Source organism: Bombus pyrosoma, linkage group LG1, assembly GCF_014825855.1.
Source record: "Bombus pyrosoma isolate SC7728 linkage group LG1, ASM1482585v1, whole genome shotgun sequence".
NCBI lineage: Eukaryota > Metazoa > Arthropoda > Insecta > Hymenoptera > Apidae > Bombus > Bombus pyrosoma.
In genome coordinates this window covers 1,272,136-1,297,579 of record NC_057770.1, presented here as the reverse complement: position 1 = coordinate 1,297,579, position 25,444 = coordinate 1,272,136, and the positions used below count along the sequence as shown (strand labels likewise).

Below are 25,444 nucleotides of genomic sequence, written 5' to 3'. Positions count from 1 at the left end.
GCCTCTGCAAAAATGCCTTTTTAATCAGTGACGGAAAAGCTCGTTGATACGTTGCGTAAAATGGCGGGGGGGGGGGGGATCTTGAAAAAAGAAAGAAGAATTCAGCTCGGACCTTATGGTTTTAGAACGAAAGGATCGTAAAGTATACAATATCGGTAATTTCGGCGTCCAAATTGCCGTACACGTTACGACATGAAATTGCCATTCTCTGTACTTCTGAATTGTTTGTTAATGCGCGCGGTAGAGAGTACAGCCAGCCGAGAAATTTGTCCCTAGAGAGAGAATCTCAGACGTGCGCGAATAATACGGAACATTAGAGCGTCAGCGTGCTTTACTTTTGATGGATACTGTCGCGCTACAAATATCTTAATTAAGCTGTTTTCCAGTTCTCCACACTTTTGCTACACAGTCCGTCGTTCTAACGAAAGTGACGCAACGATCCTCATCGTTTCTGTTTACGTCGCTTCGATAACAAAAGAAATCTCGCCTTGTCTTTCGATCGACGAGAGAACAACTAACGACCGAACGCGAAAATAGCTTTTCACCGAGAAGAATGGAGGGTTCCGCGAAGATCCTTTTACTTTGTTAAAGATTAGCAGTTTTCGTAGGAATCCTGTGCGACGCGGATATTATTATTCTCCACAGACGACGAGTCGCGTGTATTTAACCTTCGATTTATCGATCGTCCAAACCTGTGCAATCAATGATGAGTGGGTGAAGTACGTCCTTGGCATTGTATTAAAAATAGAAGCAGCCTCGAAAGGACCTACGCACGGTAGGAAATGGGTTTAGGGATTAGGAGAAAGTGGACGATCGTCGACGATACGTACACTTGAAAACTCGATCCTCCTCGGTTTGGAAAGCAAACTAAGAACGACGACGCCCCTTAAATGCATTGCGCCTCAAACATATGCAGACAAACATATCGCCCGAATTGCCGCGTATTTTGGGAATGATCGAAAAGATTCAAGAGATTGCTCGGAAAGTTCGTTCCGATATACATTTCGATTCGATTACATTTATTGAATTATACAGGTGGCATTTTGTTCCACGAACTTTCTCCATCTTTCGCGCGACTCGAATATTCCATCCTTCCAGAATCTCTCAGGCTCCTCGGCGAAAAACTTTTCGATCCGATTTTTTATGTGGAACAAAGAGTTAAAAATCGGAAGGAACTTTGCGAGCGGCGTTCAACGAGTGTAATATTTCGCTAAAAGCGATTGAGTACATTTAAAGCTACTTCTAGCGACGTTTTTTAATGTGATATACTTGAAAACAATTTCCCCCTATGAAGAACATCGTACTAAGCAAAGTTTATTATTTTATTGAATTCCTTAGAAATCGAAACGAATTTTCTGAACGATCGATATTATATCAAATGTATTGATAACGGTATTATTCAAGCATGTAATGTAAAAACACATTTGTTTTTATAGGATACCGCATGAAATACGTAAGACGCGAGTTCGCGTCTGCCGTCCTCAATGTGTTAAGACGCTTCCGATCCTTTGAAAGTCAAAAGTTCGTGCCTGATTCGCTTTAAGGACAAGGAACGATCGCTATTAAATTGCTTGCTTCTAATATTGGCCGAGAGATACGATGGACAAGCACTTTCGTCAATCTCTCGTCGCACGCTCGCTCGGAATAAAACCGCCCCCCTCCAGCGAACTTCCCACCGTTCCTCGTCTTTGCTTTCAAACAAGAAATTATATACTTGTTATCGCGGCAAATCTTTCCTTCCAGATGTTGGGGAACAGTAGTCAGAGCACGAATCGATATCGTGGCATCGTGTTTTTTTTCCTGATCCACGCCTAACGACAACGAGATTTAGAGAGTAGGAAACTGACCGAGTAAAGTCGAGCGGGGTTACGTAATCGCACCGGGAGCGACGTAACCGCAGGCAAAAGAAGTTTTTTAAGTTGCGGTTTCCTTTTAACGAAACGTAACGTGCAAATAATTCGACGAACGCGAGTCCGCTGTTGCAACGTTTGCCGTTCTTGTCAACGATCAGCGTCAAGATCAAACACGAAAGAGGACGGCACACGTGAAACATCCATAGTCGTCAAGCGCGCTCAGTCGATCGCTCGGTCGACGTCGCTTTTGTCTCCCAATCTCGCCCGTATTCGACTAATCCGCAAAAAACATTGTATCCTTACCAGCGTGAATCCGAGAGCGACGTCTAAAATGACACGAGAATCGCGTACAAGCCTATCTCCGAGAGATCAACGATGCCCAACTAACTACGGACAGTTTCCCGTTTCGTCTACATCTGACGTTTTCCTCCTTTTTACGTAGCGTGTCTCAACGGCGGAATCGCGTTTTCGCAAAAAGTGAAACGCGGTCGCGCAACACGAACGTTTTCCTTCTGTCGGTGAAATCGCGAAGACCTTTTTCTTTCACGATGAAAATCGAGGATGGAGAAGACGCTTTGCCATGCTCGAAGAAAAATTCTTTTCCTTTTCGATGACCGCTGATCTACTTTGCCCGCTCGTACGCCGACTTCGATCGAAATTCTTTCCACGTTTACCGGCTGGGCGATAGAAAGCGCAGATTTTTTAAGCGTTTGGTATATTCGAACGATCGTTCGATGGCGTATATACATTGTGTAGCGACGCGGTCGCGCCGCGAAGCTGTTTACCGTTCGTAGGTGGAAATCGACGTGGAAACAATTGACTGGAGCCGAGACAGCGAGCTCGCTGGAGAGCCTATACCGAACGCGGACAATTATTTCTCGATGAACGACTACGCTGCCATTTATGGCGTTCGCCGCTGTCGTTCTTGACCATCCAGCAGCTGTCTCGCGTTATTTTACAGACGCATCGAGGATAAAAGATTCGACGTTGCGCTCGAAGGCCGAAAGATGCATCGTTTCGAAAATTCGGAGACCCTGTGGTCCGATCGAACATGTAGAAATATTATTCAAATCGGTTTCTCCATAAAACCTCCACCGATGGAGGCCCAAAGAAGGAAACTTTACACCGTGAATATCACAGCTCGTTCGATATATATCGATATATATACCGCGCAGCCAACCAAATACACCATCGTCGATCACTTCTTTTGTCTCTCTCTCTCTCTCTCTCTCTCTCTCTTCCCATTATATGGATTCGAGCGGAAAGACAAGGCTCGCCATCTGGCGTTAGCCGTGTTAAATAACCTTAAAACTCTATCGGTGCCCCGTTTATCGTCTACTTATTGTTAAAGTTTGCGTGTTTGAACAGCGACGCTCGGGGATTATCTAATGAGCATGTACGTACACGGAAGAGCAACAAGAGAGTTTTTCTTGCTCGTTTTTTGATAAGGTGATCGGAAAAAGGACGATGAAAATTACAACGGCGGAAATAGGAACCGAGTCACGCTACAGGAAAGAATCTCGAACGATCGAGAAACCAGTTGAATCTTTCCAACCTCTTAGACGAGAAGGCTGCGAAAAGTACGTAAGGCAAACGGGGCGAGGCCTTCGTACGAAAGACGGTACGTTCGTTAGCCGACAGAGGAGGATCAGCATCTACATGGAAAACGCGAGCTTCGATAATACGCGTCAGAGTGTGCGGCGAATTGGCGAAATGCCGTGAACTAAATTCACGAATAATTATAAACGAATGCGTTTAAGAAAGTGGCTAAAGTTAGACATCAGCTAGCGAGCGTAGAGTTCGCGGTCAATCGGATTCGCACGATTCAAGGTGAACCGATAACCCCGACGAGCCGTGAGCGAGGAAGCGTCGATGGTTTCTTACCAACGGATCCATAGGTAACGTTATCCTCGTCGTCCTTTGTCCCTAACGAGTCGCGTCTGATCTACTCGTTACGATTATACGCCTTACAAGATCGTAAATACGCTTTTTCAGCTTAAAATATCTGTGTATGTAAGTAGGGGCTTTCGCGGAGGCTGGTTCGGCTGCTTCGACTCGTCGCTTCGAGAACCTAGACGATCGGACGGTGTTACGAGAAAAGACAGAACGACGACTTAAAGTGTCGCCGGTTGCTTCCTCGTCGGTATACGGAAGGAGATGAACGAGCGAAAGAGCAATCGTTCGATCGATCCGCCTTGTCGTTGCTCGGTATTGTCGGCTGAAACCAACAATTACCAACGCCAACGATTAAGCGCGTCGGAAACTCGTACCTCGTCGACGCAAAAGAGAAGCTGGTACGGCTCGTGGGTAAAAGAGAGACGGAAAGAAAGGGGGAGTGACAATGGTGGAGTGTCGTGCAAGTCGAATTAAACTCGACTGACGTACACGTATGACCTTTATAAACGAGTCAGCGCCCATGCAATCCTGGTCGACGCATAGTCCAATTGTCGCCGCGATTTGACGAGCCGGTAATGCTAGACATTCTCGTCGAACTTTTATGAAATCGATCGACTACTTCTTCTCTATTCCACTCCCCCCTCCCCTCTTTCCAATATCTAAAGAAACTTAGCTAAAACAGTCGATGGAATCCCGTTAACCAAAGACGATACTTAGACGATTCAAAGCGGTACGACTCGAAATACGGGTCACTGTCGGCGTCGACTACGCCTAGATCGCTCGAAAATAACTAGTTGCGATTAAACGTACAGTTCGCTACGTTTCATCTGGCGCTGCGCGACGCTGGCCAATTTCTCTCCGATTATCGAAGCTTCTCTTGAAACTTAACCGATCGGACGGACCGTCTGCATTTTACTGGTAAATAACGCGAAAATATAGAAAATTCGTTTACCAGCCTCCTGTTCGCTAATACGAGCAAGAAGGAGGCAAAAATGGACAGCGCGCCGTAGTTTGTACGGGCCAGATCGACGAACACCGGATGTACGAGGGTTTCGGCCGTTTAACCGGCCGATAAACGGATCGCGCGTCATCGACCGTACTACCGAATAAGTAGTTTCTGGCGAAACCATGTATACATGTTCGATGTACCCTATTGAAGGTCTATGGGACGTTAAACCGGACAGCGTTGTACGCGGTCGAGGAACTGACGATCGTTTCTGTGACGCATACGAAACGAAGACGTGAAAGCTCGGCCGGTCCGGAGAATAAAGCGTTCGACGGCCACTACCGCCGAGAGAAAATTCGAAAGCAACCAGTCGTGAAAACCTGTTCAGCCGAGTCATCGAGTATCGTTCGTGTCCTGATCCGCGAGAACAGAATCCCAGCTAGTCGATCGAGGAAAAATCGAGTATTCGCGTAACGATCGCGATAATTTTCGATCGAGTAAACATCGCGAATCGGTATCCCACGAATTCGATCGTTCGGGTTCTCGATCATCTCATTTTATCGAGAAGCATTACGTTAGTACACTGCGATACCTCGAACCAAAGACGTCACGAAGCACCTTTAGAATTACGCGTCCGTCACAACAGAGCAACATTACCAAATATACACGCTTACGCTCGGTGGACGACTACGCTCGCGGTAACCGTATTCTCCGCAGCAACGACCATCTTTTTATCTTCCACGATACCAGTTCTACGATTCTGCTCGCAACATCAACGCGTCGTTTCGCTAGGTCGTTACGCGAATTCGTTTTTCGGTTAACGCGGACGTAACCTTCTTCCAGGCGTAATCGTTCAACCTTCAACCATACCCTTAACACGTTTTGCGTGACAAGGCACATTATCGACCGACGAAACGGCGACCGTGTCGTTCTTGCGCTGATTACATTTTCTTCGGTCAGAGAAATGGAAATTATAGTTGGAACGCGAACGTACGAAATCGCAGCTCGGAGCGTCTTAGAGCGCGCGCCAACCGATCGCAGAAGCCTGACATTTACGGGCACCTTATGGTGCGCGGAAAGGACACGTTCGCATGAGCGCGCATACACGGCGCGCCGTTTCGTCCTCGAGAAAAAACAGTTACGATTACACGAGCGTAACGAGCTTGGCGTTCCTCATGTTTTCGTACTTACTTTGGAGTTTGTGACGTGGTCGGCCGGCACTGATTCTGGAACGGTTTGCAAAGTACTCCGCATACTAGCGGACATTGTAGGCCAGCCAGTTTCACTGCCTCAAACCCTCCAACGCTTCGACGATGCACCCTCTCCCCCTACGCCTGAAACAGAATGTACGAACCAACGATTAAAACTTCCTTTGCGGCAACTGCTTTCAGAATAGATTCAACGGCTAATGAAAATGTATCTTCATAAATCTGAAAGACAGCCAAAGGTACGGTTGTCCTCGCGTCGACGGTCATCGATGCGAGATCCAATTTAATAAGTTTGGTCCATCGATCATCGACCGACCGACCGTCCTTTGTTAATAACGCGGCCAACCGAATACGTTCGTTTCGAACGGCGAGGAGAATCTGCTTCGTCGCGATGCGGTGCGTTTTTCACGCGACGCTCGGAATAATGTACGCGCTACGCTCAGAATCCGAGCGTGGATCGAGCGAAAATGTTTTCGATTCGTCGGTGACGTTACCGATCATCGTGACGCACGATTGAGGAACATCGCCAAATGCCTTCGATCCGTTTCGCCGAGAAAAGTTAGCGCGATCTATTTGTCAGCCGCGTACCAATTGCGTGGAAAACAGCCTGTCCACGATCTCGAAGTTCGACGTACCTTCGAGAGGAGTTGGGCGCAAACCCGAGGTTCTACGATTCGGTACGCGAACGGCGACGTGAATCCTGCTGCGTTAAGTCAGCCATAGAAACCCGACCTGTACAGGTAGGCGAGAGAGTGAATCATACCTTGCTACCGACTGTACATCGGAACGTAACATCGGGCCAACTTTGGCTCTCGCCTGTCTGACCCGTGGTAAAAGTCTCGCGCTTTGTGCCGGTCTTTACGCATACAGGCTCGTGCGATCAGAGCTAACGAAAGCTCGGAAAATAGGAAAATCGCGCGCGAAAGGTATCGACTCGGGGAAAGCGGCGGCGTTTCCAACGGCGAAAAAGAGAAAACGATAAACTTCGCCGCGTGGTGTATCCGAGCGTTTCAAATGGACGTTGCTTCTCCGTGTGACACTCGCGCGCTGATGTTCGCTCGATTACCTTCTCGTCGACGCTTCCACCGTGTGTCTCCTCGGACAAAACCAACTTTTCCGCGAATCGATCGAACAGTAAGAATTCCAAAAAAATGGTCACCGAAGCGTAAATGGTGGACGGCGATAGTTTCAGTTTGGTTTTTGCCAAAATTTCGATCCAACCATATGGAACGATATCCCCGACAACGAATACAAACGGAGACCGGCTACACGATAGCGAAGAAAAGGAAGTTATCGATGAAATCGCGCGCCTCGTGTCAACCTTATCGCGCGTGTACGCGTTCGGACGTTCCAGCGCGAATTTCTCGGGTGAAACAAGGTTGGCGAAAGTCGTTCCTCGCCGCAGAGATTATTAGTCCGTCCTGCTCCGTTCCAAACATTATCCACGCGAACGTCACGATACGAAACGATTCTGCGACTAATTTCGACCGGAGAATAAATTCTCCAACGTTCGCTGCAACGCGCACCCTTCGTCGAGACACAAAACGCAAAGCGACACGCTTCCGCCTTTGGTCGACCACTTAACAACGGGAAAGCCACAGACCGACAGCTCGAACATATCAAATATTAAGGACGTGTACGCGTATCTTGTGTATCCACTGCGCGTATCGCATCGGAGATAGTAACCACGCGACAAGATCTGTCAATGGGCTCGAATCCGAACGAAGGAGAAACAGGTGTTTCGAAGATAATTTTATTCGGACACCTGCGAGGCGTTTCCAGCTAATAATAGAATCATCGAGGGCGAGCGTGAGCGAATCGTCAGTGAATCGGTAAAACGCGGTCGCGTTCATATTCGCGCGAATCGAGGAGAAGTTGTATTGGGAATTTCGCGGCGAGGGAATGACGCGTGCGCTAGCGTCGAAGCTTGAACCGGCTGTTGAAGTGCGCGCACGACCGTGTCTACGATCGTGACTATACTCGCGGCGGCGGTACGAGAGATCGCGAACGCGGCAACGATTCTCTCGTTCGGTCGAAGGTGGTTTGCACTGGGAGCATCGCGTCGGGCGAAATTAGGTTTCAGACCATCCCTATGAAGTGAAGTGGGTCAGCGGTACACGCGCAGCAAAGAGGTGGCCGCTACAACTACTCCGAAACTTCTCAAACCACCGGCCACCGCCGCCGCTACCGCTACCGCTGCCGCTGCCACCGCCGCTCCCTTCGCGATCGTCTTTACACGCGAACGAAACGTTATCGTTTCGAGCTTGAGAATCTAACGAGCCGACGCGACTTACACGCAACAGAGTGAGAAAAACGCGTGCGCGTTTCCTATTTCGGCTCAGTGATTCGGTGAATCGCGAGGAAAGTTTCCCGTTTGTTTTGCTTCGCTTTGTTTCGCCTTTCCGTTAATTGTAGCGCGCTAGCCACGGACCAAGACTATTACATAAACTCGCGAACCAGGGTTCCATAACGTAATCCAAGAATAAATCGTTGGCTAACGAGTAACAACCAGCACTCGCACCCCTCTCCCTTTATACATCCTACCTACCTGTTCCCCTTCCTATCTATTTTCTTCGCTGGCTCGTTCACTAGGAAAAATAAAGTTTCAGATCGATCGAGAAAAGAACGGCAAAGAGACAAACGTGACGCTAAGCGGTGTAAACTTCGACGATAATAATACCAAGCTATTCGACAACAACCGGCGATACCTAACGAACAAACGCACGCGCGCGCTCGTACGCAGAGATATACATACATACACACACATACATATATAGGCACGTACATAGACGGTCGTAGTACGAGTAACGACCAAATGCCAAGCTTTTCGCGCATCGAGCGTGTTTGCCTTTTAAGAAACGGTGCGCGATCGTTTGGAGAACAATGCTCGGATATCTCGGTGATCGTGAACCGATGGTTGTGAAAGTACAGAGGGTTGTTAAAAATGATCGATGCTCGTGATATCGTTCGAACGAGTCGCGTTAAATTCCATCGGCATCGTCCGATCGATCGTCGTGATGCGACATCGGCTTATCGTTGCAAATTGAATTCTCGCAAAATCGGTGCAAGTTGAAAACGAATAAACGAAATCGAAATAAGGAGAGAGATCGCGGCGAAAAAATATTTTACGACGGACGATTGCAACAGTTTCGTACAAGACAGGAAAACGCGATGGTTCGCGTGAATGATCGAAGACATCGATAAATCGATATTACAGCCGGTGATCGTTTCCCTGGGTCCTGACGCGTCGATCGAAAAAGGTTGATAGCATCGAGAAGCGTGAGTAACTTGCGGCGAAAGGAACAAGAGGGTCTGAGACAGGTAAAAATATATTTCGATTACGACGTGCAACACGTATGTACACACATATATATATATATGTACGTACATATGTTACGCGAGAAAGCGATCTTGACAACGAGTAAGCGTTGGTTCGGCGACGTGACCATTTTTCCTTCGTTTCTTGCAACCGAGTCGGTTTCACGCACTTTGACCGCTTTTTGATGTGGAAACACGGTATTTCGGTGGTCGTGTATACTGCTCCGACATCGGAACGATACATCAACGAGAAACCCGGCCCCCGGTCAGGCTCGAGGCATGCTCGTGACAGACGCGAACGAACAAAATGTGGGGTTAGGTCGGCGAACGAAAGCACGAGTAGGTGAGAGAGAAGCAGTGAGAAAATACGACGAGAATCGGAGTCAAGGGGGAAGAAGCCTTTTCCGAGTTGAGAGCCACATCGGAGGAGACAGCAGAGAGAAGGAGAAATGGAAAAAAAGGAAGCAACTTCTCGCGACATGGTTCGCCGGCAACTCCTTCCTCTGGAGCCTGATTTTTTTTCATACTTACCACCACGTTACACGACCGTGCATATAAACGAGCGATATGGTACGCGCGAGCGCAATTTCACGTATATGTAGACGGGAACACACGCGCATGCATACACGCCAGTCATACGAACGAAACCCACACCCACTTGTACTGCTAGGTAGGACGCAACACGGGGATATATCACTAGTCCGTTAAGATACGTACGCGTCGAGATGCATATACACGCGTACGAGTACGAAAGCAGCACGCGTTTATCTAAGGTAAAGTCTCAGCGTCGAAGTCGAGGTGCACGACGAAGACAGCGGTGGAAGTGGCGGCGGCGGTGACGGCAGCGGCAGCGGTGGTAGCAGCACCAGCGGCTGTAGCAGCACCAGCGATTCAAGCTTCGTCTGCCGCATGCAACGAGTCTCCGATCTGAGATCGGCGACTAACACGAGAAATACACCCGAGAGACGATGGTGATCGGGTACCTCGGAGGCCGCACATCGGTACTCGCTCGTGTATAAAGGCGTGAGTGAGTGAGTGAGCGCACGCGCTAGCTCGCTCACACGCTATTTTTCTTTCTCTTCTCTTCTCTTCCCTTCCTTTCCTTTCCTTGCTCTTCTCTTCTTTTCTCTCTAGACAACGTTCCCTCTCGTTCGTTCTCTTTCCACTACGCCTCCTTTCCTATCTTTCTCTTACTCTTTCACTCTCTATCCCTCTCGTGTGCGCGTATACTCTTTCACTCGGTCGTTCTCTGTCACTCTCTTTAGATGTCCGTCAGTAACCTAGAAAGCGGTGGCGGCGGCCATTCAGGATTACGGGACTCCGTCCGTACGTCCGCCTTGTCCGACCGATCGACCGAGGGGATACAACCTATGTTTCGTTCCGACCACGAAATCCCAATATTTTAAATTCGATTCGACCGTTATGACCGTTGCGATCGATTCGACTAATTCGACGATTTTCACGCCACGAATTCGTATAAGCACATACTCCGTTTTCGACGGTCGACGACGTCGACGACGTTGCTTTCCTAACGGTGAGACGACGAAAATGCAATCTCGACCATGTGATTGACCTTAAAATCGTGAAAACTGTCCACAAAAATGACACTGTACTCCTTGGACGCAAGCACTACTCACTAGCCGCGATCTTGGTTGAGAGAACGCACCTTCGCCACGACAGATCGGCAAGAGCACTACGGAACTATGGGTGTGCTCCTTTTGCCAGCGTTCTTACGTTTAGCTCGTCGCGAGATAAATCAAAACCGAGCCGATCCTTTGATCGAGCGGCTTCGATACAAGAGATATTTACCCATTTGTGACAGATTTTCCGTACGAGACGCACCACATTAACGACCGTCCCCCACCTATTACCACATACAGACATTACCACACTTCGATTTTTCAAGATGGCGACGCACCGTCGTCGGGTCGAAACACGATGCGGATGGGCCGTAAAGTCGCGGCGCTGTAATCGCACTGATCACCGACGCTACGCGGCGGCGAACGATGCGACAACCCGCCAACATTCGAATCACCTATATATTCTCGCGACGCGTTTCCTACCATCAACGACCGAATTCCCGAATTCGCTTCGAACGGAGGAGATGTCTAGGAAAAATATCTCGTTTTCATACTTTTCTACGAATATTATTCGACGAATGTACACTGATACAGTTTAGCTTTGTTCGTTTCGAGTTTAACCTCAAAACATGGGATACTTCTGTCTGAGAGCCCTCTAATCGATAGCAAAATATTTTTGTAACAATTCCTCGTATATGTCTTTGTCGGTTTTCAAGAATAGACAAAAGATTACTCTATCCACCTGCAATTTCAAACAGGCATCAATATCTTGACACGCTACATCGGACTGTAATGTTGCCATATTTCGTCAAAATGAAATCTTACGCTGTCTTTGTTGTCGAGTAGGAACTTCTTGACCGTTGATAAAGCCACTTTGGCTGCTGGTCTTTGAGGATATCCATAAATTCCTGTTGATATACAAGGAAAAGCAATTGTGCGCAACTCATTTGCTCTGGCAACTGTTAAACTATTTTCATAACACTCCTTCAACTTTTCTGGCTTTTCACCTTGCGGACCAACCGTATGAATGACATCTAAAAAGTTACACCCATGAAAATACAACCCCTGACTATGAGTTTGTCATACTAACGCTTTGCAGGCAACATATAAGCCCCAGTTATTTTTGCTTCACCGACACGACATCCTCCCAGAGTAGCGCACTCTTTCTTTAAATTTGGTCCAGCAGCTTTGTGAATAGCTCCATCAACTAGGGAATAGATATTTTACACTTCTCGATATACCGGGCTATACTTTATCGATTCTTATTTCTAGGGAATGTCCCTATGTATGAATACCTCCGCCGCCGCCGAGAAGACTCGAGTTTGCTGCATTAACGATCGCGTCTATTTCGAGGGAGGTGATATCTCCTTGCCATATCGAAATTTTCTTAGCCATTTCCTCCTCGACCTTTTCGACTTTCTCGAGATTCATTATACCGATATTTCCTTTATTTTTAGTCCAATATTCCACCCACGTTGGAATTTGGTCCAACGTAATTACGCTCCCTTTATAATATTTTCTTTTTTCTTCTAGTGGCATGGTCAAGAATTTCTCTATTCAACAGAAATTCAATGATAATCGACGACATTTCGTGTCGTTTTATTTCCTATCGTTTCTACCAACAGAACAAACAACCAATAGCAATCAAGTGTTTGTTCTATTTTAGAACGATATAGTTTACATATCGATGTTCGCCATCGTATCGAACGATCGACAACATCAACCTTTACATAACTATCGAAATAAACAAAATGATCGTTTGCCTTACGTTTCTCAACTTCGAACGACATCTTCGCTTCAGGATGATTGACAGACGTAGCAAAACTCTTCTGAACCAAGAAATGTTCAACTATGGGTCGAACTACGGCGGTAACTGCGAAACGATCGACGACGTTCGCCTGGAAATCAAAAATAATTCTTCCCTCACTACGCAGTTCACTTGGCCCTTGATATCCCCTCGTCCCTTACTCTGAGTGTCAACATAGTCTTCCACTCGAAAAAATCGTTAACAACCTTTACCGATCATCGAATTCTACTTCCTCGAATCAAAAGTTCAAGCCAAGTTCGAACCTTTGCAGCTTCGTACAGAATTCCAGTTTACACGACAAGAACTATGCCAAAGTCTTGTTTTGTTTCTATCTCGTCTGCGGTCGTGGCCGGCGAAAACGTAGTTGGAGGACAATCGCTGCCGCAACGAAATTTGCATAGAGACATCTGGTGGAATGCGATGCAAACGTATCGCTAATTTTACAATTCGAGTGCGCCATCTGTTTCCATTATCGAATACTGTATTTAAACCGACATCTCTGTCCATACATGGTTCACACGCAAGATTTATTCTAATTTTCGCGTTTTAGATATATACGATAAATTCTTTCCATAGTTTACCGTTCTTTGGCCTCGTACATTACGCTCCATATACCGAGTATGCAATTAAATTTCCTTATTTTTATAATTTTCCTGAAGCTGTTTAAAATTCAACGTTCCATGGTAATAAATACAATATACTAAAATACAAAATTTATTATAATAGATGCAACGGTGATACGTATGGTGATTACCCACTGTGTAAAATCGCTAGATTTTACGAACACGAACTTATTCACGCTAGGTAAAAGTACGACGGAACGCAATTTTAATAGTCGAATGTCAGAAGGATAATGACGTAAGTCGTAAGTAACGGTCGTCATCGTTGCGGTTCCTTCTCGAAGAAGGTGGTTTATATAGATATCAAATGACGAAACAGAGATATACCGTTATTTGATATCGTTCTATTTATGGGTCAAATGTCCAAGCTTTGTCAGAAAGTTCTATCAAAATAAGGATAACATAATCTTTAAACGTAATACTTTCGCGTACAGAGATTCTTGCGTACCTGGATACTTCACTTCTTTTGTCACTGGTCGTAGCTAGAACGAAATATTTCTCACGTTCGTTATTATCCAAATACTACCGATTAAGAAAACATATCGAGCTATCTGTCGAAACGAGAGCATCGTTCGATTTTACTACTCATCGTCGTTTCATTTAATAGAGTTGAGGAATCATCGTTAAGTAGAAATATCTATAGATTGAAGGCGCATAAAATTAATGAAAAGCGCGCCGACGCCGACGCCGACGGTGACGTTGATGCCGACGCCAATGTCGAATCCAACCACAAAGTCAACGCCAACGCTAACGCCAACGCCAACGCTAACATTCAACGTCATCAGCAACGCCACCCCGAAGAGAAATACCGAACGAACCTATATTCTTGTGCTTTATTTCACTACGTTTCTCTGTATAGGGAAAGACTTTGCAGCGCATGCTAAAAGCTCCAATTATCGATCCATCTGCGCCTGAGCGTTCGCGTTCGGCACACAAGCTTCGCGTACGTCGCCTAGGTGAAATCGTCTTACGTGCGACCGACACAACCGACCAGATCAGACTTATTTGTTTCATACTTGTCGACGTTGCGAGTACAGGCAAAGAGAAAAAGATGCCACACCGTATGGATAACACCAAGGCGATATTTATATTCTGTGAGTTTCTTCGATTAACTATCAGACTTAGCAATAGGGCTGCTTAATCGAACTAGAAATCCAACTGATTCGATCGTGGCGCAACCAATCGACTTATTATGCTGGTTAACTATCAAGTTGCTGCGTTCTGCTTTCATCACGTTTGCAACATTACGTTGAATATCACGTTGTAAAACCTAAGGAGTTTAATTAACCGAATAGTCGGAACGAGAGCAGAGGACATTGTGTCAGTCGAACTTCGCTGACATGTTCATGAGATTGAGATTTTCATTTCAGCGTTGCTGTATCCTTCTTGCTGTATTTCACAATTACATCGTTAATTCGCAACGTCATGTCGATGAATAAGATTTTAACGCGACTACCATAAAAATAAGGGAGCAACGTTTCACCAGATGCTCCACGCGATAGCGCGCGACGTCATTTTTACGGGGCGGTTTTCATAAAGTCAACTACCCTGAATCATTCATTGAGAGTGATAGGGGTGAGAAATTTTCAATGAAAAAGTCATCGACGCGCGCACCTTCCTGGGAAGGACAGTGGCAAAGAGTTTATGATCAAGGAACCTAGCTCGTCGTATCGTAACAAATGATATTTTCTTTCAGGGTGTGTCCTGAATACCGCGTTCAGCGTACCTAGCTCATCGCCGACGCCGCAAAAATTGGACGACCAACTATACACGACACGTCGAACACCGAAAATTCTCATCGACTTTCCGGGTTCCAAGTCCAAGTCGAAGACTTCGCCATCTCAGACTTTGGTAAGAACACTCTCCCACAACGTGAACGAACGCAATCGCGCAAATGATGTAGCAAAATGAATTCGTTATTCCCGTAATCTGCACCAAAGTCCATTTCATCGTCACTTACATCTAGTTTTAATAGTAGTTCTCGTCATCGACACACCTACATACATATATTAAATCCTCTTTTTTCAAAGAATAATCTTGATATCGATGTATTTTAAAGCTGGTGGGAAATTTGAACGAAGCGAAGAGTACTACTACAATGTCCTCGGAGTCAACAACGACGCATAGATCATCTTCCGTGGAGCAACCTTTGTATCGTCTGGACGGTAATAATGGACAAGCTTGTATTCTTCTGCAAGTAGACGCCCTGATCACCGTGAAATATCGCACGAAAAAGGGAGAAGACGATGTAAGATAAGACAGCGTAAAGGAAATACAAGAGGAAAATTGTGGGAAAAGAATAAGACATCGAAAATTTTGTTTCTTTTTTAGGAGGCGAATATTTATGTTCCGACCGACGCTACCGTGACCGGCAATTGCGATAACGAAAATACAGTGACGATGTTGCTCAAGTGGGATGCGTATATACTATCATGGAGCTTCGCAAAGGTAGGTAACACATCGTTTTTCCTGCGATTTTTCTTACTATAGTCTCAGCTTTTTCTTGGCTACTAGTTCCCTAGTTATTTAAAGCCTAGAGCTTATAGGAATCGTAGGACCTGCCAGCTGATTTCCAAATAATTTTATCAACATCTTCCTGATTCCGCCGTAACATTGAGTAACCTTGAAGTGGCCTTATCGTACGATAAATCGTATATAAGTTGACGTATATCGGTATCATTTTGATAAACGATCCTGTGTACTATCCACCACTGTCAGAATTACTAAATTTTTAATTACTTTGGAGACATTCAGGCAAGTGGATATATTTTTACCGCGTAGGTTTACGTCTAAATTTAGAAGCTCCAACCCCTAAGTCCATAAGATGTGCACAATTGCTAACAATTACTGTTTTGTACTGAAGTTCCTCTCGGTTTCTTTTGGCGCGTAGTAGGAGTCGTTGTTTAAATTTTTGTAATTTACATGCACTTTGCAACTGCGTTCGCAATCTAACGGGCTTCTGCCGCATATGGAAATTAAATTAAAAAATTAAGATCATTTTAACGAAAATATCGTACTTTAGGGAAGCTACGTTTTTAAGATGCCTACGTAAAGCTTACGTTTTACGATAAATTAATTTGTCTGGACAAGCAGACGCGTAATAATCTTCCTTCCTTTAGTTATAGGCTTAGTTATACACGGGCCATTCCTAGAAACGGTCGAGGTCACGAATGTTGCGTTACCCTCTCTCTCGTACAAATCGATACGCGACCAACCCTTTTTCCTCCTTCCAATTTTCTGCGATTCTATTCTTTCGGGTTTTTTTCATCCGTACGCGACGACTTTCGATTTCCGTTAATGCCGTTACATCGTCCGAAAAATTCATCGTCCATCCTTCGATCGAAATTGATCGGATTCCGAAGACGACGGTGAAATAACGGAGGAAACGAATTGTTTTTTCAGACACCCGGTGGTGAACGTTGGTACGTGGAGAAGATCGAACTAACGTACAACTCGAGCGATCGACACTTCGTAAATATCGATCAACCAAGTAAGTCGATTCGAACGGAAGGCTCGTCGCGCGAGATGTTCGTTTCGCCGATCGGATAATCACGAATTATTTTTGTTTCAAGACAAAACGATTAGATTGAGTACCGGACAAAAGCACAGCTCCATGCTGTTCCCGACACCGGTTGGAAAGTCGTACGCTTGCAGCGAAGAAACGGAAGTTCAATTGACCGATGGGAAAAATCACGCCATAGTGCTCCTCAGGTATTAACAAATATCAAGCGCAAAAATTAATCTTAGGAAATTCTGCCTCGAGTATAGAGAATCGTGTTAATAATTAAGTTGGCGATAGTTAATAATCGGCGGATGGATTTTTATTCGACATTTCAGGGACATGAAGCTGCAGCCGTTCAAATTCAAGAACAACGAGTTTGCAGTGGAATTCTCGTGCACGTCGTTGAGCGCGCGCGGATTTCGGGACGAAACAGCGCCTGTCGCGGTTGGTTCGACGTTGGCTGTTGCCGTTCTACTTACTATCACCGGTTATGCGGCCTATCGTTACTTCAAGGTGAAGAAAGTCAAATACGACACTATGGAGTAAGAGCTTTCTGGGGGACGCTGCCTAAGGCGATGCAACACTTGGAGAACGACCAATCTTTTCTACGAGATGCTCTTCTCTGTGGTCGCGTAATCGTCGCTGTCGTCGACGACGTGATACGATATTGTCTTGGTCCACCTTGATACAACAATTCATCGATGCAAACGTTCCTTCCAGAATCCGGAGCTACGTTCGTTTGAAACTTATATCCCGACAGTACGCCAACGTCAACATTTTATCCATGTTCCCTGAACGTTTGTAAACCATTATTCGCGTCAAATTGTCCTATTCAGAGTTAACGATATTAACCGGAGGAAAAAGGAAACATCCGTGCGGTTATGATTGCCCAATTCGTGAAACGCGTTCTTTGCCATCCGTTTGGAACTCGTATCGATGCGTAGGCGTCAAACGAAACTTCATTGGTTCGTACTTTTAGGTCGGTCGCAAACGGCTACAACTTGTCTCTGTAAAAGTCGTTGGTTGCAAAAAACGATCGATTGGGACGGATCAAAGTAACGAACGAGCAACGTTCGGGATAATTATTAACTAAGATACACCGTGTTCGTGTTAAATTCGTGTTCGCGAGCTCTGATGGTTGTATCGATAGATTTCCAGTTGGTAGATATCGGTTCGCTTTTCCCTGTCGTGGATAACGCGGATTAATAAACATCGTCTACGTAGGAGGGAATACTCGGAAGACTACGTCGTTCGCGAGATACACTACTCTCTTTCTCACAAATCGTATACTTGAACTAAAATGTTTGTATCGTGTTTCGTACTTTTTATCGATAGCTAGCTGCGACGCGAGTCGCGAGGAATCTCGTACACATAATTCTAACGTATAGCGAGCGATCTCGAAGCGGATTAATCTTCTCTACGTTACGATATTCGTTTATACGCGCGTTGAGTTGATGCCGTTTGCTTCCGATGATTTGTGAAATCCTTCGCTTTGGTAATTTATATCATAAAACGATAAAAAAAAAATAGAGAGAGAGAGAGAGAGAGAGAGAGAGGGAGAGAGAGAGGGAGAGAGAGAGAGAGAGAGAGAGAGAGAGAGTGTGCGAGAGAATCGTCGATTTCCTCGAAATTCCGAGGAAGGAAAGCCCTGACTGGCAGCTGAGAGTAGATTCGTTAGAAAAACGAATAGCATAGACGAGCAAAATTCTATCGCGGTGATACTCAGATCATTCGGCATCGATCGACGGTTTCAGATTGCTAGTTTTAAGCTTTCGTCATTTCTTCCGTTTTCAAATGTACATAGTATTTAACAGCGTCGTCGTAAACGTATCGTGTCGCAAATGACAAGACTCAAATACGACATTTAATTTCACGTAAACGGCCGAATAAACGGTAGATTCTACTTCGTCGAGTAGAAATCGTTTCGCTGTTTTATTTGAAGCGCGTTTGAAATAAACCAGCGAGACAAAAATCGTGCGATTTACGAATCGTGGATCAGTGTGTGGCATTTGCATTTTATATGTGTGACGATCGCTAGATTAAGTCGTTTTCATTTTTATCTTCTAATTCTCGATGTAATATATCGTGTAAATATATTAGGACGCGATCGGCGAAGCTCCCTGTATAGAAAGCCCAACGTTTCCAACGAGAGAGAGAGAGAGAGAGAGAGAGAGAGAGAGAGAGAGAAGCACAGCTACCTACGTTGCTCGAGGGAAATTCAACGTTAACGCGTAACAAATCGCGTCCCGATTAATTATCCGTATCGTTTGTCCGATCCGTCTTCTTATCCTTCGCAACTTCTTTTTCCATCGTTCGCGAAACGAAACCGCGACGCGATTCGCAAGCTTTGACGATCGCGTCGAGTTTTCGCCTACCTTAAGTCTGTTCAAATTCGTTACTAATCTAAAGTAACATTCGTTACTGCTCTATAGCGTATGGATAGACCATTGTTACGTATAAATACATATCTTAACGCGTAAACTTATCCCTGAGACGATCGAGCGAAAGAATCGACGGTGAGCCGTCGTGCTTTGGGAACGGGCGAGGCGAATAAGCGAATACACGTGGTCGTCGATCTTTGATCAACGATATTGTAAAGGTTTTCGCTATGTGCGAAGTATGGAGAAGGTAGAAAAACGAATCTCGGCGAGACTATTCAAGGGAAAGGATATCGAATCGAACGGCCGATCGACGACACGATCCCAAACGTCGTACATAAGCGTAATCTGCACGCGTGCGTATATGTTTGCGCGTGTTTCGCAGGAATAATATTACAATTAGGGATATGTGCGTAACACGAACCTCTGTCTTCCAAGCGTGTATTAAAGTTAAACTTTTGTGTGTATATACCTATATATATATACACGCATAGAATACGTGTACATTTATATATACACACGTATTGCACACGTATATGCATATATTTATGAACATTTACACACACGTATGTTATATATACTACCATACATACACAGACACACGCGTACACACAGGAAAAATGTATTTGGAGAACGAAGGAGAGATATTATGGTTATCGCGTATCTCACTTATCGGCATACATATCTAATAAAATTGAACGTGAAAATCAACGTGGTAACGATCGATTCGCGATGTTTCGTCTACAGAACGGAGAGACGTGTCTTCTTTTTTCACGTAACTGGAGCAATTCGAAGGACGTGCGTCTCGAATCGAGGATATTGTGTATAGGGTGGCGTGTGATGTCCGTTTGAATTTTTCGATACGATACAATTAGTTAGAATACGCCGGCATTGTTGATACGCAAAAATATGGTCTAGATGTAATTATAAAAATGTATTTTTGTGCTAAAGTCAATCTTATTATAAACATTATCGATAGATAGCGGTCGATTGAAGCGGTAGCTCGATGCCTGTGACTTTCACAATTTCCCGTTACGAGGCGTTAGCAACGACGCTACGCGACGCGACGCGACGCGGCGCGGCGCGGCCAGGCGCGGCGTAGCGTCGCATCGGCCAGCAATAAAACACACACATAGCAGGGGTTGTAAAGTACTTACGTTTATGGAAAAGAGATTACAGAGCAGGATACAAAGGTGAAACGAAGGCGCGATGCCGCGGGAAACTTCGATGGAACGGGATGGAACCAACGAATCTCGTATTGCTTGACGTAATGCATATGCAGCAAGCTTTGAGCCTCGTAAGAATCGATGTAACGAGCGACACGCGAGAAACAATGCGAAACGACGAGTTACGTGGTTAGCGCGCGCCAAACAGAATTGTATCCATATCGATCAAAAAATAAAGGCTGTTATACAAGTTTGTTTGTTGCGTGTTCGATTAACCGGAAATTTGCTGGCAAGGCGTCGATGAACAGCAGAGACGATTAGACGGAGGACAGAATTTGCACGTGGACCGTAGGTAAGTACGTAGGTGTGCATGGGAAGAGAAAGAAAGAGAGAGAAGGGGATCGAGCGACATAATAATTTCGGCTGGTAGTCCGTGGAAGAGGGCGTGAAAAGCACAGTCGAGCAGGCTTACGTTGGTCTCGTCGTGGTGCGGGGAGTCCCCCGGGATTTGCGCAACGCGGGGCACAGTTGTCGATACAGTTCATTGTCGCAATGTCCATTGAAATCTCCGCGACAATAGGTGGAGCAGGCTGATCGTATTGTCGTCCGCGTACATCTCGAATCCCTCTGGCTGGCTGTCTGGCTAGCTGGCTGGCTGGCTGGCTGGCTGGCTGGCTGGTTGGCTGGCTAGGCCGATCTTTCGGAAAGATCGGGTCGGTAAGGAAAGGTTACGTCCGTTAATCTCTCGGATCTTACGCGGCCTTCTACTTTTGCTCGTTCGTCGATCGTAAAAAGTATTCTCTCGATGAAACGATGATGAATCGTTTGCGGAGGATGACGCGACGACGCGTAACAACGGCATCGCGAGATAACAGCGATCAGGATGTAAAAGGGGTTGGCAAAATAATTGAGCGTAATTGGTCAGGTTTGATGACAGATGCGATCCTGGCGGGGGTTCCAGGCACAAAGCAGCAACGGACGAACGAAGGAGGGATAGGGATAGGCAGAGGGATGCGGACGGGAACGGGGATGGCCTATAATTTATAAACTAGGGGCTGTTTTGGGGTAATTGCAGATAACGATGAGGCGGTCCGGATAACAAGCCGACATGGGAGTCACTGGACACCCTGCCACTCCAGCATCCACCGGTAACACCATAACCTTCGTTATATACGGCTATTCTCTCGTGCTCTGTATCGTTCGCATCGCTGTCCAACCATAAGTTACGTCACGCGTGACACCGCCGCGCGAGGGATCTCTTAATAAATCGCGGCTTTTGCACTCCCGTTTGATGGCGTTGCTTTAATTTCCGCCGCGTACGCGATTAAAGGAACGACGAGCGATGGGAAGAAACGTCTGGTGAATGATAGCTGGATAAAAAGAAACGATGCGGAAATCATCTCCGCGAAGACAATAGCGGGCCTTTTACCTAACATTTCGTAGCACGCGATCCGACTTTGACGGTCGAATAGGTTTTTCGTTTCCTCTTTAAAACGTACTTCACACCTTGTTGAGCGAAATACGTACAGCGGTTAGCTCGCCGGGAATCCGTTTAGTTCGCAACAAAAGCCGCTCAAACTACCTGTCCCCCGGTCTCGAAAACAAATTGCGACCATATTGTGACAAGCTAGCGAGCCTCCACTGTTTGCTTTCGAACGGTTAACTACACGATGTTTGCGTAAACCGCAAAGGAGAAACGCCTACTATCGGATCGGATGTCGACAGCCGGTTAAACGGCGGGCGTTCTTCGATTAGCCTTCGCGCGTTGTCCCAAATTCGATCCGTTTCCTTATTACATCGACGTAAAAAGAAATACGGTGACGCGCGATATTATCGAAGCATCAGCCTCGGAGCACGAACGCCAACTCGTCCGAGGCTGGCTGTCGCGTTTTAATCGGCTGTACACGTGGATGGACCGAAGAGACGCTTCCTGGAGGCGCTATAAATACAACTCTCGGAGGTATGACGCGATAATTACTCGATTCTCATAACGCAGCGAATAGCCTGGACGACTTGGCGGTGATAAGCCGATAAAAGAATGGCATGGCCTTGAAATGTTTGCACGGTCAGCGCAAAGAATCGTCGTAACATCGCGCGTTTCGATTTCGTCCCTACGAACTCGTATAGACGTGTCGGGTATCGCCGGTCGAAAAGTCGCGCGAGCTTCCATCGCGTTTCGCGACTATCCGACGATCGAAGGGTGCTCGTACAGCACACTGTAAGCGCCAGAATCGAAAAACGTCGTTTCTCTATTGGAAAATGTTCTACTCGCCGATGAGAATACCGCGGCACAAAATTTAAGAGCAATTTTCTATTTTAAGTAGCTATAAATAACGCTAGAAGACAGTGCCACTGGGATAGTACAAACGTTTCGAGTCGATCGTTTCTTCATTTTTGTCTACGCTATCTCTCTGAACGAATAAAAGATGGCGCATCAGGATTTTTTCTACAGAGACGCTTTTCCTTTTCGCGAACCTCGGCCACGTTACGACGTGCAAGTTTTCTCTTGCCGTTGAGAAATTCGTTTCTCGTCGCCTACGGTGTTTTCTACAAACGCGTTTCGATCCTCAGCTCGACCAAACGAACGAAATTGATTTGTCGCCAATAAACGAGGGTGTAACGTCTAATTAAATAAACCTTGGTTGCGATGCGGACGATTTCATCGCTCGAAAGCCAGTCCCCGGGTGGAAAAAGGGGGACAATGATACGCGGAACACGGGAATGAGAGACGTTGGAGGGCTGACGCCGGTCGCCTATGTACGCGCCTATCTACCCCCCTTTGGGGTGCTCCGAACCGACAGATTCAACGATGTAACGCGACGCCCGCCAAACTTTCTCTTCGTTTGTTTCGCATTTTTCACCCCGTCGTTCTACCTTGTTTTATCGCGTGCCGTTCGTTTTATCGCGCTAGAACCTTCCATATTACCCACGAGACGAAGAAATTTACGACAGACGATCGAGAAGGTGTAGGTCCGACGATTCGCTGAATTTTCCATTTGCTGTCGATCGCGCTCGTGAATGCGCAGGATGTCGTGTACGCGTACGTGGGTACCTACCTACTGGTTGCATCGTTCACGAGGGTTCGTCGGAAAAAGAGGACCGGAGAAAGTTTATCGGATTGGAAAGAGGATGAAAGTAGAGGTGCAGGAGATGGGGAAAAAGAGAAAGAGAGAGAGAGAGAGAGAGAGAGAGAGAGAGAGATAAAGAGAAAGAGAACGAGAGAGGGGAAAGGTTACAGGGAAAGACAGGAACGTGGCGTGAATGGAGGGAGTTCATAATAACATCGAGGGGGCAACAGGGTTCTCTGTGTTCAGATGCTCTTTTCAAGAGTGTGAACCCTCCTCGACGCGCATTCAAGTGTTGTCGCTTTGTAATACCTCTTAATACCGTTCGCTGTCGACGTTATTAAGGATCCGGAACATATTGTCGACATAACAGTGGCAAATACCTCTATGGCGTCAAGCCTTTATTGTTGGTGTCAGCGCGGGCGCGGCCACGGCCACACTGTCCGCGACAGGAAGCGGCGGATCCGGAGGAGAATTTTTTTCGAAAAAATTTCGTGCAATCGTTCGAATCGATGCTCGGTTCCGTCGAAAGTCTCGACGTAGCGACGTCCAAGATTTCGCGAAAAGATCGTAGAACGCGTTCACGTTGTTCGAACGGGTCGCCAGTTTGTTGAAAGTCTGAACTACGAAATTTTGAAACGCAATAAACCGAGTGTGAGAACGAGTTTCTAGGGCTTGGCAGATTTATGCCACGATGCCACTATGCAACAGTCGTACTTTACCTGCAGATAAATCGTGCGAGTCAGCGTAAGACGACGCTAGTTAGAGACCTGCGTCCACCTTTTTTTCCCACAAAACTCACCTGACACAAGCCTCGCAGATAAGAGAAGGCCGAATGTGCCAGGTAGCATATATTAGGAACGGTTTCTTCGAGCGAGTGACACGTGCCAACGCCAAATCAAAATACCAAACGCGTGCCAACGCGCAATACGTAGGAGTTTCGTGTTAACGTGCGCGCGTCTTGCAAATGCATTCCGCGTTTCCTATCGTGCGAATAATATGGCATAGGTGTCCGATGCAAGAAAAACGAGGATACCACGTTCTTGCCGTTTTCATTTGATCGACGGCCCGTATAGCTGGCACGGTGCAACCGAGAGCCAAAACGCGGGAACAAAGGCTGAAACGTTAAAGAGGTGGCGCGTTCCTTTCGATGTTTCGAGGACGTAGCAAACCCCTTTTAATCCAGCGACTGCTTACCATCGGGTTCGTTTCCCGCGCGACGCGTCCAGCCGATGCGCGTTACAACAGGGACGATGACAGTCCATCGTATCGACTACCCTCAAATCACCGAGCGCGCCTAACTAACCGTGTAATCGACAATTTCAGCCCATTAGGAGGTTCCACGTGTTCCCTTCGCAAACTACCTCGAACACGATTCCGTGGATACGCGCGACAAACTACAGCAAACACCGATCAACGAATCTCCGTGCGCGTCTCTATTAAAATCGGAGCTCGCGTCGCATAAACCACGCGACTTTGGTTCTACGTTATGCCGAATTTGCAGCGTCGAGAAAAAAAAAAGAAAAGAGAAATATACACGTCGAATCGACGTAGCTTTCTTCCCGAGGTCGGTATAAGAATTCGTTTACGACCGATCTTTCGAGAACCTGCTCGCGAAAGTGATAAGCGGCAAGAATGGAGAAAAAAACGCGTAAAAAAAGAAGCACAGGGAAGAACGATGGTTCGGTACGAAGTTGTCGGACAAATCGGTTTTTCGAATCTGGAACGCGAACCCACTGACACGGAACCGTGGCATAAAGTGGGCAGTGACACATAAAGGGCATATTTTCTGGCATTAGGAAGGTCCTGAGTAGCTACCTGTGTTCACGCTTGTTCGCGCTCTCCAGCCGAAGAATCTCCCGCACCGATCTCTTTCCACCAACCGTTAATGGGAAAATAACCGACGGATTACGTCGCCTAATCCACTCGTCAACGCGATATCGCATTGTTCCGCGAGACAAGAGGAATCTCGCGCTTTCGTTTTCTTTTCCGCTTGCGAGATTCTCGATCGCGCCTCGTCTCATCCCATCGCCAAGGATCTCCGTGATTTCGACCAGCGATCGCGTGTTTTCTCGGGGACGTGCATTTCCTCGAGAAAGCGAATC

The 25,444-nt window shown here is 46.4% G+C and overlaps 3 protein-coding genes across 9 annotated transcripts in view; 1 reads left to right on the top strand and 2 right to left on the bottom strand.

Annotated features, from left to right (window-relative positions):
* Window positions 1-11,184, bottom strand: part of LOC122567634 (serine/threonine-protein kinase MARK2-like) — a 51,720-nt gene extending 40,536 nt beyond the window's left edge. Inside the window, exons 1-2 of one of the 4 annotated variants that reach the window (XM_043726669.1) lie at window positions 11,031-11,184; window positions 5,887-6,029 (exon numbers count right to left, since the gene is read on the bottom strand). In XM_043726669.1, the coding sequence (XP_043582604.1) occupies window positions 5,887-5,961 (75 nt within the window). In that variant the 5' untranslated portion in view covers window positions 5,962-6,029; window positions 11,031-11,184. Of the gene's footprint in view, window positions 1-5,886; window positions 6,030-9,752; window positions 9,887-9,938 lie in introns of those variants that run through there. The other 3 variants (XM_043726661.1, XM_043726677.1, XM_043726427.1) reach the window with 3 other exon arrangements.
* A 168-nt stretch (window positions 11,185-11,352) lies between these two features.
* Window positions 11,353-13,020, bottom strand: LOC122567788 (macro domain-containing protein CT2219-like). Of its 4 annotated transcripts, none has more exons than XM_043726807.1 (6): window positions 12,872-13,020; window positions 12,570-12,699; window positions 12,097-12,354; window positions 11,892-12,008; window positions 11,627-11,835; window positions 11,353-11,543 (listed from the first exon to the last, which is right to left on the bottom strand). In XM_043726807.1, exons 2-6 carry the CDS (start codon window positions 12,589-12,591, stop codon window positions 11,457-11,459), a joined length of 693 nt encoding a protein of 230 aa, XP_043582742.1. In that variant the 5' UTR covers window positions 12,592-12,699; window positions 12,872-13,020; the 3' UTR covers window positions 11,353-11,456. The 4 variants fall into 4 exon arrangements, with proteins under 4 accessions (XP_043582742.1, XP_043582732.1, XP_043582713.1 ...); XM_043726797.1 differs by having other exon boundaries at window positions 12,821-12,979; XM_043726778.1 differs by having other exon boundaries at window positions 12,770-12,977.
* A 1,028-nt stretch (window positions 13,021-14,048) lies between these two features.
* On the top strand, window positions 14,049-20,525 carry LOC122567780. Its single transcript, XM_043726765.1, has 7 exons — window positions 14,049-14,322; window positions 14,925-15,079; window positions 15,288-15,476; window positions 15,560-15,676; window positions 16,631-16,718; window positions 16,801-16,939; window positions 17,066-20,525. Exons 1-7 carry the CDS (start codon window positions 14,106-14,108, stop codon window positions 17,274-17,276), a joined length of 1,116 nt encoding a protein of 371 aa, XP_043582700.1. The 5' UTR covers window positions 14,049-14,105; the 3' UTR covers window positions 17,277-20,525.
* Window positions 20,526-25,444: the final 4,919 nt, after the last annotated feature.

Coding starts and splice junctions, on each gene's coding strand:
- LOC122567788 (XM_043726778.1), bottom strand. Junction 12,355..12,569: donor GTCGTTCGAAGTTGAGAAAC/GTAAGGCAAACG, acceptor TCTGTTGAATAG/AGAAATTCTTGACCATGCCA. Junction 11,836..11,891: donor TTATATGTTGCCTGCAAAGC/GTTAGTATGACA, acceptor GTAACTTTTTAG/ATGTCATTCATACGGTTGGT.
- LOC122567780 (XM_043726765.1), top strand. CDS start 14,106: ATGCTAAAAGCTCCAATTATCGATCCATCTGCGCCTGAGCGTTCGCGT. Junction 15,080..15,287: donor CTTCGCCATCTCAGACTTTG/GTAAGAACACTC, acceptor TGTATTTTAAAG/CTGGTGGGAAATTTGAACGA. Junction 15,677..16,630: donor TATCATGGAGCTTCGCAAAG/GTAGGTAACACA, acceptor TTGTTTTTTCAG/ACACCCGGTGGTGAACGTTG.